Raw genomic sequence first — 13,805 nt, 5'->3', positions numbered from 1 at the left:
TTTGTCTGGAGGAAGTGGGAGGAATTGAAAGAGAAGTTGTTGAGGGTGAGGACGAGTTCGGCTAAGCGGATGAGGGTATCAGTGGAGGGGGACTGGTCGGGCCTGCGGGACAGGAAGAAGCGGAGGGCCTTAAGGCCATCTGCATGGGGAATGCAGGTGTAGAGGGACTGGACGTCCATGGTAAAGATGAGGTGTTAGGGACCGGGGAATTGCAAGTTCTGGAGGAGGTGGAGGGCGTGGGTGGTGTCAGGACATAGGTAGGGAGTTCCTGGACCAAGGGGGAGAAAATGGAGTCGAGGTAGTTGGAGATCAGTTCGGTGGGGCAGGAGCAGGCGGAGACAATGGGTCGACCAGGGCATTCAGGTTTGTGGATTTTGGGAAGGAGATAGAAGCGGGCAGTGCGAGGTTGGGGAACGATGAGGTTGGAGGCTGTGGGTGGGAGGTCACCTGAGGTGATGAGGTTGTGGATGGTTTGGGAGATGATGGTTTGGTGCTCAGGGGTGGGGTCATGATCAAGGGGGCGGTAGGAGGAGGTGTCGGAGAGTTGGCGTCTGGCCTCGGCGATGTAGTTAACTTGGTTATTTAAGTTACTTGTCTCAACTTCTGAAAACAGTGATCAATATGTGTTTTTTTTTGTATCTACAGATTAAAACATATATATTTACATAAATATACAAAATATGACTGTAATTATAACCCACATATCCTTCTACTATCTAAAGTGTCAAAATGAGCAGAAAAAACTATTGGGCCCACAAGGAACAAAGAAGCATCTACAAGAGCTCATTCAAGGTTTAACCACCAAACCGCTGAATAATATCTCCTCTTCAAATAAAAATACAAGAAAATTAAATCATGGTTATAAATAAGCCTGACCGTTTAACCTACTAGATGATGTTAGCCTACAAGCAAAATTCATTACCTATGGAAGACTAGAAGAATCTCAATGAAAGGCGATTATTTGCAAAACCCATCCCAAGTTCTAAAATGACCTCTTAGTCAATTACACTTTAATCTCACATATCCATATTGCTAAAAGTTTCAATACAACCATCCATCTACTGAGAAGCAATGTGAGGAAGTGCAACATTCTTCCATGTGTTATCACCCTGGTATTTGTCACGCTATCTTCACTAAGTTATTCAGCAGGGAGTTTTCATACTGAATCTATTTTCAGCATTAGCTTTTCTTTCAAAAAGATGAAAGGAAAGGAATGTAACTCCAAAGCCATCTATAAAAAATCTAAAACCAATGAGGAATAGGTTGTACCATTACAATAATCTAAGGACCCAAAAGGTGAAATTTGTTGAGAAAAATCAAAATATTAATCAGCAATCCATTCTGACACTTAATTATTCATAACTCTCCATGCAAAACTGAAGGAAATTCCTCACCTTGGAAATTTGACTCCAACAGCAAAGACAATTATTCCATTTTCTTTCAGTTGCGTTGCTGCCTGTTCAACGTTACCCTGAGATCTGCCATCAGTAAGAATGACAAGAATTCGAGGAACGGATGAGTTCCTTGAACCACTGAAACCTTTATGGAGAATGTACTTCAAAGCTAGTGCCGTCTGTGTACTTCCACCTCTGTGTTAGTGAAACAACAAGATTAATGAAACTAGTGGTTAATAGCACAAGGAATGTTTTAATATTCTTGATCTGCTAAGTTCTGTACTTATCATCAAGTACAGTGATAACAGGGAAACTATTAGTGTAATAACAAATAATTTGTTCATTTCTAACTGCAATCACAGTGTAATCCGTCAATGCGATGGGGATAACTAAGAAAACTGATGCTTATCCAATGTTAAAAATCATATTTCACTTCCTCAGAAAGTATTTGAATCATATTTCTCACAGGCTTTTAAAGATGCCACATATAGCTCAACTTTTCATCTCATTCATTTTAAATCAACCACAAATCTTAATCAAATAGTCAAATAGATAACATAATCTATAGGTACTAGAATGGCTTCAAGAAGTCTTCTTCAAATGCTTTGGTTCCATGCTAACTAATGATAACCTTCTGTGCCTTAAAGGGAAGGCAAGGGTTTTACTTTGTAAAAGAAAAATGATCCCAGTGGTTCATTCATGAGTGCACAAAACATTTACACAAATTTAACAATGAACTGATCATTTTCTGGAAATTTGCACCAGTATTTATCCACTAAAAATGGGTTTGCTATATTCCACATCTGGTGTGGAATCAAAATTCACAGCTCCTGATATTTTAACTACAGTTACGAAGCATTTAAGATAATGTCTATTTTCTATCCCCTCCCCAGAGGAAAACTCCTGGTGAACTTCCACCTGCTGTAAACACAATCCAGGATATTAGAAGAGGGATTTTGAATGTTAGAATTTCCTCAACTCTTACTTCTAACTGATGCGGAGGTTCGGATGGTAAGAAGCATATGGCTTTGCAAAGTAATGTAAATCAGGACAATAGTGGAGTCCATCAGGGTCTCCGCTCCAGGATAATGGCCAGTGAGACCCAAGAAACCTAGAAATTTTTGACCAACCTGTCAATATCAAATCTGACATGCGGCAATCCCAAAGGATGTGTTGAGCTCTCTACATCCTGCTATCCCAGAAGGTGACCAAGAGGCATCTGCGCCAACCCAACCAACTGGTAAAAACATATAAATGAATTGAGCCCTCCCCTGACTGGGATACTCCAGTGTCGCCAGAAACAGAGGTTAGTTAGTGCTACTCATCTATAACAGCAGGCTAGACTGCAGGGATTTTGAATTCTTGACTTCTGCTAACATAAGGTTAAGGCTTATATACAGTACCATGAAGCAATGCATTGGGATTCCAACAAGTATTTTCATGCAAGAAGAAGATCAGAAATGTTTTTAATTTCTTGAATATTATGATGCATTAAAGGATCAAAACAAATCAAAACACTGTTGAAATCTATGTCAAACTAGTAATATCTCTCATCGCTAAGAAAGTTAAAAAAAAATTAATTTTACTCTTTACTGCACAATATAGTGCACAAGCAGGAATATACAAGCTCTTCAATATCAGGCCTCACCAAAGGTTATTGTGGAAAATAAAAGGTCACGGTGTAAGGGATAACACATTGTCATGGAATGAAGATCAGCTAGCTAACAAGAAACAAACATTAGGTACAAATGAGTATTTACCTAATTTACAAGAAGTAACAAATGAGTGGTCACAGTTATCAGTGCTGGGATGCCAGCTGGATACAGATTATATAAATGACGTGGCTGAAGGAACCAAAAGCATGTTTGCTAAATTTGCTGATGAAGCAAAGACACCTACATCAGACTCCTGCTCATTGAGTACAGCTCTGCCTTCAACATCATCATCCTCTCCAAACTGATCTCAAAACTGCGTGACCTTGGTCTCGGCTCCGCCCTCTGCAACTGGATCCTCAGCTTTCTGACCCACAGACCGCAATCAGTGAGGATAGGTAACTGCACCTCCTCCACAATAGCACTCAACACTGGAGCCCCCTAAGGATACATCCTCAGCCCCCTACTGAACTCCCTGTACACCCATGACTGCGTTGCCAAATTCCGAATGAACGCCATCTACAAGTTTGCTGACAACACTATCGTACTAGGATGGATATCTAACAACGACGAATCAAAATACAGAAGGGAGATAGAGGGCTTGGTGATGTGGTGCAATGAGAACAATCTGCCTCTCAACTTCAGCAAAACTAAAGAACTGATCATCGACTTCAGAAAGAAAGGAGGAGGACACGCCCCCACCTACATCAACGGAACGGAGGTTGACAGGGTGGACAGTGTCAAGTTCCTTGAAGTGACAATAACCAACGACCTGTCCTGAACTTCCCATGTAGATGCAATGGTCAAGCAGGTACAACAATGTCTCTTCTGCCTCAGGCGGCTCAGGAAATTTGGCATGTCCATAAGGACCCTCACCAACCTCTACAGATGCACAACTGAAAGCATACTGTCCGGGTGTATAACGGCCTGGTATGGTAACTGCTCTGCCCAGGACCATAAGAAACTACAGAGGGTGGTGTGCAAAGCCCAGACCATCACGGAAGCCAACCTTCCAACCATGGACTCCACTTACACACGGAAAAGCTGCCACAGAAAAGCTGCCAACATCATCAAAGACCAATTGCACCCCGGTAAGGATCTCCTACAACCTCTTCCATCAGGCAGAAGATACAGAACACATGTACCAGCAGGTTCAGGAACAGCTTCTTCCTGACTATCATTAGACTGATGATTGGACTCTCTCGCTTCAAATAATACTGATCTTGCTAACGTTGATCTCGCCTAGCACAAGCCCTATGCAAGATAACCTGTATGCCTCTATCTAAGTCTTTTGATCTGCATATCTTTGTTTACTATGATCTGCCTGTACTGCTCGTAAACGAAGCTTTTCACTATACTTTGGTATACGTAACAATCAATCAATCATGTAGGAAAATAAGAGAATGTAAAGAAGCTATAAAGATATGTAGATAGGTTAAAGGAGTAGGCAAAGATCTGGCAAATTATTTAAATGGTGAGAAGTTGCATAGCTGTAAGATGCAGAGGGATCAGAGTGGCCTAATGCATGAATCAAGAAAGGTTTGTATGCAATTCCAGAATTAATTAAAAAAATGATCATTTATTGCAAAATGAATTGAATACAAAAGTAGGGAGGTTATGATTCAGTTATACAGGGCATTGGTAAGACCATATCTGGAGTACTGCCCCTTATTTAAAGAAGGATGCAAATGCATCAGAAGGCTAAAAGGTTATTGGAGGTAGGTAGGAACATGGAGGGATCAGACTAATCTAATTGGATGGTAGAGAAGGCTGGTGAGGCCAGGTGGCCTATTCCTGCTCCTTGTATGTTTGTATGTGTGCTTCTATGTTCTCACAAAGCAACTTGATAAATAATATAAAAGCTAATTAATATGAGTTCTGAAAGTTTTAATTAGAGACAGACCATGATAGAAATACTCAACAGTTGGACAGCATCTGCGGAGACAGAAATGCCATTAAAAGTTCTGGTTGCAACCGTTCTTCACAACTGGCATAAGTTAGACATGTGATCCGTTTTTAAGCAAGTATGGAGACATTGAAAGTGGAATATTACCAGCATTATCAATTTTTTAAAATAAATAATATCATTGCACCTTAAAGATTTTTATCGCAGATATTGTTAGTAGTCCTTAAATATGCATCAAGTAATGCGCTTTTGGGAAAAAAAGGTAACAAACCTAAATATAATTCTTTTAAGCTGTTCCTTTACTTCTTCCCTTGTTAAGTACGAATTCAGATAAAATTCAAATTTTGGGAATGAACTGTACTGGATTACTCCAACTCTGACCTGCAAAGAAAAAAATCTGTTTAGTTCCAAAATGATTTCGGAATTTAGGAATTAATCTTTTTATTGACCCATGTCTTTTCATGTGAACTGAGCTCCAATAGATTAAGGATGTCACTTCTGAAAGATGTAATGATCAGCATGGTTGTTTTTATATGGATTGTAACTGATGCACAAATAACAAACACTGACATGAACTTACTGGAAGGGGAGGCAACTTTGTCTTTGCAAAACAGGCACACTAAGCATAATGATGGATGCTAAAATAGTTTTTTCTGAAATCCAAAGCACAGTAATTGAGAAGGTACCCTGCTGAAATGACAGAAGCTGGATAGTGGGCCGGAAGTACACCACAAAGTATGCTCTTTGAGGTGAGAATCAGCTCCCTCGGGTTTCAGATCTGTAGCACCAACTCTCGGTAAGCAAAATATAGCTCAGGGATTACACACTTTCCAAAATGCACCTGCTTCAAGAAGTGGCTGTGACCCTTTGCTTGTGTTCATCTGAACACATTAGTTTAAGGAGTACACCGCTAGAATAGTGCATGCTAATGTTATGCCTCTTCAAGGGAAATCTTTTGCCCAAAAACAATTCAATTTCTTCTTATTTTACAATATTTCAAAAGTCGGAGAAACTGGGCAGAGGGGATTTTCTGCATAACAAAGCAACGGTCTCATTATAGAAGGTGTATTGTATCTAATACTCCTAATACTATTTTACAGTTGATGCAAGCCAACATTTCATATTACGTGACATTCCATGAATAAAGTACAAACAGTGCTTCAAGCAAATTAATTTGCAAAGCTCAGCGATGTTTCAAAGAAATTAAGTGAAGATTTCTAGAGCATGTAGGAGAATGCATTGAATATTGAAGCAGTGGTCACATGTGACCTTTTTAAAAACTACATACACCTACACGTGCCAGAATGCTATCATGGCAATGGGCCATTCGCACATTTGAAAGGCATTTCATTCTTTTGTTCAAAACTGTTTTCATGATAATAAGAAAGCCAAGTTAAAAAAACAGAAGGGCAGGGAACAAGCAAACAGGTGGGAGGAGAAAAAGGCAACAACCACTTGGACAAAGCCTCCTCTACTACTTAAACACTTATTTTCATTATGTCTTTTATAAATCTCTATATCTTCTGCTAACCTCGCAGCACAGCATCTCTCTCCCTCTCTCATCCTCAGCTTTGAGCTGAACTTTCATCATCTCCAGGGTTAAAAATGGAACAACTTCCCTCCTTAACAGCAATCCCAGACAAGAATGACCACAGCAGTTCAAGAAGGCAGAACACTACCACCTTCTCAAGGGCACATAGGGATAAGAAACATGTGTTGGTTTTACCAATGACACTGACATCATATGAAAGAATTTTAAAAAGAGGTTCAAGTGCTTAAGGAAAATACTGGAACATACACTGTTCCATCACAAACTGAAAAGAGAATGGTTTGGGTGTAGTTCCTTTTATGCCATTCTAAACAAATACTATCTTACCTCAGGAAACTGAGCTTTAAACATAGATAACACATTGTGGAGCTGGAGGAACACAGCAGATCAGGCAGCATCAGCGGAGCAGGGAAGTTGACATTTCAGGAACGTTAACTTGCCTGCTCCTCTGATGCTGCCTGATCGGCTGTGTTCCTCCAGCTCCTTGTTGTGTTATCTCTGACTCCAGCATCGGCAGTTCTTACTATCTCTGAAATTAAAATATGCTTTCTTCACTGCGATTATTTTTGCTTTAATCCTGGATATTTACACATCATTTGTTTTTGCTTCTACCATTAAATCTATTTTGGCGCAAAATCTGATATAAGGGAACTCCTGCAAATTCTTTAGACTAAGAAAATCTTTAGCAATTAATTCCTGGCATAGTCAGGGTCAGTGTAGCCAAACCTGTTATATCTGTATCCAGTGGCACACTGATGGTTTATTTGATTAGCTTTAAATGATTACATTAGATTAAGGTTACTGGAACAAAATATTTTTTGGACTACTACAATAATTTGTTTGGAGAAGTGCAAGGCTGCAATTTTCAAATACAAACTTACAACATGTCCCAGACAGTGAAACATCCTCAGGAACACCTACTACCTTTCTTCAGAATTCCAAATCTAACCTTTACAGTGTAACCTTACTGAGTGCAGAATTAATCTGTTTGATACCATTATGGAAGGATTACAAGTTAATATTCTGATGCAGCTCTTAAAAGCCAGCATTTCTATTTAACTTTAGCTTATTAAAAGACTTGATGTCAACATTATTTACAAATAACATTCAGCACTTTTCCCAACTGACCTCTTTGTTTCCGTAACTTATTTTTATGATAGACCATGAAGACTATGGCCCATACCTGAATTTTATGCTAATTTCATCAGTGTTAAAGTGGAACTACAATGAATATCAGAAGATAATTACAGTTTACACTTACAGGCATGTGCACACTGATCCTGAGTAGCTCCATACCCAGGTTTGCCATAGATGAGCTTCTTAAGTTCAACTGTGCTATTCATTCCCTTAAGTAGTCTTGATTTTTATTTCAATGGGAGTGAAACACATTACCCATTGGCCATCCCTCAAATCAACATCATTATAAAATATAGAGTTTATGGCCATTATCATATTGCTATTTGTGGGAGTCTGGTTTATGCAAGCTGACTGCTGTGTTTCCTGCATTGCAACAGTGCTGTACTACAAAAGTACTTCATTGGCTACACCTGCACGTTAGGAAGTCCTGAGTTTGTGAAAGTCACTATGTAAATGCTTGTCTTTTTTTTCACTCAATACCTTCATGTTACCAGATATGTAACAGTACAATTCTCTAACGATTTGATAAAATATTTGTCTCTTTCATTTGAATGCTTCTTCGTTCTCACTGGAAGTACACTGATCAAGCATTTGGTGAGACAACGTCTGATGCATAACAATAAGCTGCTTTATTTCACTGTTAGAAAACTATGCAGGACTACACTCCATTAACCCAGACATGACAATATAAAATGTTGGATACACCAAACTACCCTACATCGGTGAGTCATCTTGCTGAACTTCCATCCAATACTTCTAAGCTCTTTGCGTCAATAGGAAAGCTTGTGATTTCAAATAAACCTGTTGGACTATAACCTGGTGTCATGTGACTTCTGACTTTGCCCACCCCAGTCCAACACTGGCACCTCCACCTCATAATTAATAATCAATTTGTAACTTATCTGGTTAGTTAAAATACTTAAGATCCTTAGATGGAAAGTCCAATATGAAAAGAAAATCCAAAATAAAAACAGAAGCTACAGGAAATACTCAGTGGATTGGGCAGCAGTTGTGAAGGGAGGAGAACTAACTTTTTGCATTGTCCAATGGGTATTTTTGACATTTTATATATTTATGTCAGTTGCCTGGTAGCGGAACTACTCTTCCTTTGTATTAGTCTTCTCCACAGTATGGGGATGAAGTCTTTTAAATTATCCAGATAAATTAACAAGTTGTGTTTTTTCTGTTTTTTTTTCTATTGGAAACTCTTTTGATCCCTTTCAGTATGTGACAATGGATGTATTAAGAGGGAGGTAAGGTTTTTGAAACTGGATTACTGGAAGACCAGGTAGGTTTGCTAATGGATAACTGTGAGGACTTTTATTGATGCAAAGAGCTTAGAAGTAATGGATGTAAGTTCAGCAAGATGACTCACTGATGTAGGCTAGTTTGGTGTATCCAACATTTTATACTGTCATGTGTAAACAAGCTGTAAGCATGGGGTAGTCCTGTATAATTTTCTAACAGTGAAATAAAGCAGCTTATTGTTATGCATCAGATGTCGTCTCACCAAATGCTTGATCAGTGTACTTCCAGTAAGAATGAAGAAGCATTCAAATGAAAGAGACAAATATTTTATCAAATCATTAGAGAATTGTACTGTTACATATCTGGTAACATGAAGGTATTGAGTGAAAAAAAAGACAAGCATTTACATAGTGACTTTCACAAACTCAGGACTTCCTAACGTGCAGGTGTAGCCAATGAAGTACTTTTGTAGTACAGCACTGTTGCAATGCAGGAAACACAGCAGTCAGCTTGCAGACTCCCACAAATAGCAATATGATAATGGCCATAAACTCTATATTTTATAATGATGTTGATTTGAGGGATGGCCAATGGGTAATGTGTTTCACTCCCATTGAAATAAAAATCAAGACTACTTAAGGGAATGAATAGCACAGTTGAACTTAAGAAGCTCATCTATGGCAAACCTGGGTATGGAGCTACTCAGGATCAGTGTGCACATGCCTGTAAGTGTAAACTGTAATTATCTTCTGATATTCATTGTAGTTCCACTTTAACACTGATGAAATTAGCATAAAATTCAGGTATGGGTCATAGTCTTCACCTGATGAAGGAGCAGTGCTTCAATAGCTTGTGATTTCAAATAAACCTCATGGACTATAACCTGATGTTGTGTAACTTCTGACCTTGATTATTAATTAGTCTCTGGGAAAATAGTTTCTTTTTAGTACATTAACCTCTCACCTAAGTATCTTTTTAAACTTTTTGTGAATCACTTTGCAGAAAAACACTAAAATGAGTTATTTCCAATTCCTCCCCGTGGAACGTTATTAAATATCCTTAAATGTGATAACTTCTGTGACATAGTTTTACATTTATTATTCTGTACAGTAAGAGCGTGCAAATATCAGGAGGATAGAATATCAGACATACTGCAATCTTACTTATCAATTTTGCATCACTAATTGAAAGTTCTCCAAGAGAAAAGTTAATCAGAAGAACAAAGACAAATCTGATCTCAGCAACAGGTTACAAAAAATGATGACTCAAGTTTTTAAGTCTAGTTTAAATTGTCGTTGATTCCTTCTCACTTGTGATTTTTTTACCATTTCATGAAACCTGAGAGTGGATTTGTTCTTGATCTAGCAGTGCGATTTTGGAGCTCGAAGATCATTCTTGGCTGATGTGTTTGTGCAGCGCAGAGGGACAACTACAATATCAAACATCCAATTTCCAATTCTTACAAAAATGCCCCTTTTTCTGCAGCACCCAGTCTGAAGCACAAACCCATGACCCTGAGATTAAGGGTCTCATGCCTTATTAACAGAGCTACACAGGCATCACGCTGGCCAATTTCCAAATGTTAGTTATTTTAATCAACTTGCTCAGACAAGTTTTGACACCCCTGGGGAGTATTCTGGTCAAGAGGTAGGGGCATGATCACCGAGCCCCAAGAAACTTAATTTCAAACTCTTGTATTGCTCATAACTGGCATGGTAGCCACCTATATTGAGCAAATAACCCAACTAATTGCAGTTTTTAAAGGAGTTAATTACAAAGACTTAACTTATAACTTAATAAATGGACCAAATATTTAGAGCAGTTCAATAAGTCCTAATACTGCACATATCAACTGAAAAGCTCAGTTGATTTCATTTGGTTTTAACCATCACATCTTATTATTCAGTTTATAAGGCTATTCTGATTTCAGGCACAATTAGCCTTTAAGCAGCTTCAATCAGTCACTTTTACCTCTTTAAAGTACTTAATGAAGATATTCTGAGTGCAAATACTAACATTTCAGAGAGGCAGCTGCTAATTGAAATGTACAATTATTTTAAATCTGCTTTCCAACTAGCAGCTGAGATTTGCCTTTTATTGTGCATAGCAGGTAAATGGCTTACAAAGGGACAACCATGGAGTAGCAGCGTGTATCACCTATATTGTATTTTATTTACATGAATGTGCAGACAGAGAAGCAGTAGGTAATGAGCAGCCACAGCTGGGATTAAAACAGTTAGGGGTGGTTGTTTTCAACTGGTGTGGATGCAATGGGCCAAAGGGTTTTTTTCTGTGCTGTGGATCTCTACAACTCTGTATCTTACTCCAATCTTTCTCTGTACCCATGGTATGTTCAGTGCCAAAGACAACACTGATCAATCTTTGTTTTCTTTTCAAACAGCACCCTGTTTTTCCTGCAGCCACTGATGTCCCCAGTTGTATTGGTCATGTCCTAATGAAAGGCCACCACTTTCGCTTCACCCAATTATTGATCAGTTTTGATGCAGAAATTTGTGTTTGCTGCTGGACCCACGGATAAAGTGCAACAAAAAAAAAATTCTAGATGCTTGGATTTATCAATTGGTGCCAAGTAATGCCACGGCCAACTTTTTTATATTTAGAAACGTATATTTGAACCAACTTTATTGCAGAATGTAAATAGATTGAATTTTCTTACTTTTACGTTGAGTACTGATTCCAACTTTTTCCTTTTTATTGTTGTATTTTATTTTAAAGCTTAACATTTAAACAACTGTAGAATCTAAAGGACTTAGACTTAAGTTTCCCCAGTCCAGTGCAGGACAATAGGCAGCAAGACATCATACTGGCTCCAGTCCATTTCAATCTCTTCCCCGCAAGGCCAGGTGGTGTCCCACCCTTTTACACTTTACTCAAATGTACTTAAATGACCATTCCTGTCTTCCTTCCGATCTATTGGTTTCCATTTAATTTCCAGTCTGGCAGGGCATACATCCAGAGGCAAAATATGTGCCCAGTCTGTCTCTGGCATCTCTCTTTCACAATATCCTGTAGGTGTTGCCAACCGCTTTAAATTACAATTTTAGAGTCATAGAGACCAACAGCGCAGAAATATACCCTTCGGTCCATCAAGTGTACACCAGTCAAAAACAACTATCAAGCTATTCGAATCCCATTTCCCAGCAGATGGCCCATACATTGTATGCCTTAGCATCACAAGAGTACATCTAAATGCTTCTTAAATATTATGAGGGTTTTTGCTTCTCCACCCTTACAGGCAGTGAATTTCAGATTCCCACCATCTTTTAAGTGAATAATCTTCTTCTTGGCTTGTTCATGAGTGTATCATAGCTCTATCCAAACAGATTCTGTCTTGCTCTTCAACTCTATGATTCACTTCATTCATGTACTTATTATCAGCACTATCCACTTCCTTGTCCTTTTTGCCTGTCCTAACTAAATTTCAGATGTGGATTTCACCTCCCATTGTCTCAAACAGATATGGATAGCGGTAAATGGCTATGCCATCTACTTTCAAAAGAGCTCAGCAACAACCCAAGTCAACTTTTGTTTCAGCAACTCCAGCACTTTCTCCCCAGTTAAAATAACTAACTTGGACAATATGTCCTTCTGATATCGAACGTGATATTCCACAGACATATTTATACTTGCAACTAAAAAAAATCCCTTCTTGGACAAATAGTGCCCTAGTTGTGCCCTAGTCACTGTAACAACAACTATCCAGAAATTCTGAACAAGTTGATGTTGTTTACTCTAGAATAGACAGGACAATGATAATGGTGTCTTAATGATGAAGGGGTTCAATCGTATGGATATAGAGAATGTTTCCATTCGAAAATTAAGGAACAAAAATATAAGATAGTCACCAATAAATCAGTTAAGGAATCCAGGAGCAACATCATCACTCAGATTAGAATTGTGGAATTTACTCAGTTTGGTAAAGGCGAATAGCATGGATTCATTTAAGGGAAAGCTGGATAAGTATCTGAGTAATGGAGGAATGGTTTGTCGTTAGGATGAAATGAAGTAAGGTGAGAAGAAAGTCATGTAGAGCTGAAGCACCAATGTAGATCAGTTGGACTGAATGGCCTGCTTCCAGGTTGTTAACTATGATACAGCCATATTCAATCACAATTTTGTTTTAATTAGAGCATTTTGTTACCAACCAATACTTTAATTATTCTAGTGCTATTCCATCGGAATTTCAAAGCTTGTTTGTTTTGACAGCTTTTACTAAACAGTGGCTGATCATTTCAATGTGCGAATTTGGCTTTACAGCCAGCATTGGAAAATAGATCAAATGATCATAGATGGACCTGTTTATCGTTCATTCAAAAGTCCAGTCCTGGATGACCTGAGATTATTTCACACATGCAACATGAAAGTTGTGTGTTAGGTGGTTACAACCTGTAGTGATAAAGAAAGCCTTTGAACTTACCCTGTCAGGATTTACATCAAGCGCATCACAAAGTTTGAACGCAACATGTTTGGATCTTTCGAAGCTGCCTTTGCCAATACTGTATGACCCATCCAGCAGGAATAGCAAATCAATAGCTGCAGAGCACTGCATCACTGTGAAAGAAATTGACTTAGATAGTTCACAATTGACATTATTTTGATATAAACTGAAATTACTGAAGTTACTTAAACACAGCCCAAAACAGTAATGGGCAGTATATATTTCCAGCAATATTTTCTTTTGAATAGTTCTAATAACATGACCTATAAATTCAAACTTTTAAGGAAGAGGTGCACTCAGATTCCAATGCATTGCATCATGTACTAGCAGGAGTTTGGATGAAACTTCTAATACCTGACAGTGTGGTTTTTATATCTTAACCATGTTGCCAATGGGCATTTCCCCCTGGAGAAACAACAAAATAATCAAAAGGCAAGTTACCCAGAAATGTTGTACTTCT

At 38.5% G+C, this 13,805-nt stretch overlaps 1 protein-coding gene across 1 annotated transcript in view; it reads right to left on the bottom strand.

Annotated features, from left to right (window-relative positions):
• Positions 1-13,805, bottom strand: part of vwa2 (von Willebrand factor A domain containing 2) — a 67,847-nt gene that overhangs the window by 27,963 nt on the left and 26,079 nt on the right. The window contains exons 5-7 of the mRNA XM_048608654.1: positions 13,325-13,458; positions 5,224-5,333; positions 1,395-1,589 (exon numbers count right to left, since the gene is read on the bottom strand). Of these exons, the coding sequence (XP_048464611.1) occupies positions 1,395-1,589; positions 5,224-5,333; positions 13,325-13,458 (439 nt within the window). The remainder of the gene's footprint in view (positions 1-1,394; positions 1,590-5,223; positions 5,334-13,324; positions 13,459-13,805) is intronic.

This window comes from Rhincodon typus, chromosome 20, assembly GCF_021869965.1.
Source record: "Rhincodon typus isolate 14 chromosome 20, sRhiTyp1.1, whole genome shotgun sequence".
NCBI classification, from domain to species: domain Eukaryota; kingdom Metazoa; phylum Chordata; class Chondrichthyes; order Orectolobiformes; family Rhincodontidae; genus Rhincodon; species Rhincodon typus.
This window is presented reverse-complemented; position numbering and strand designations above follow the sequence as displayed.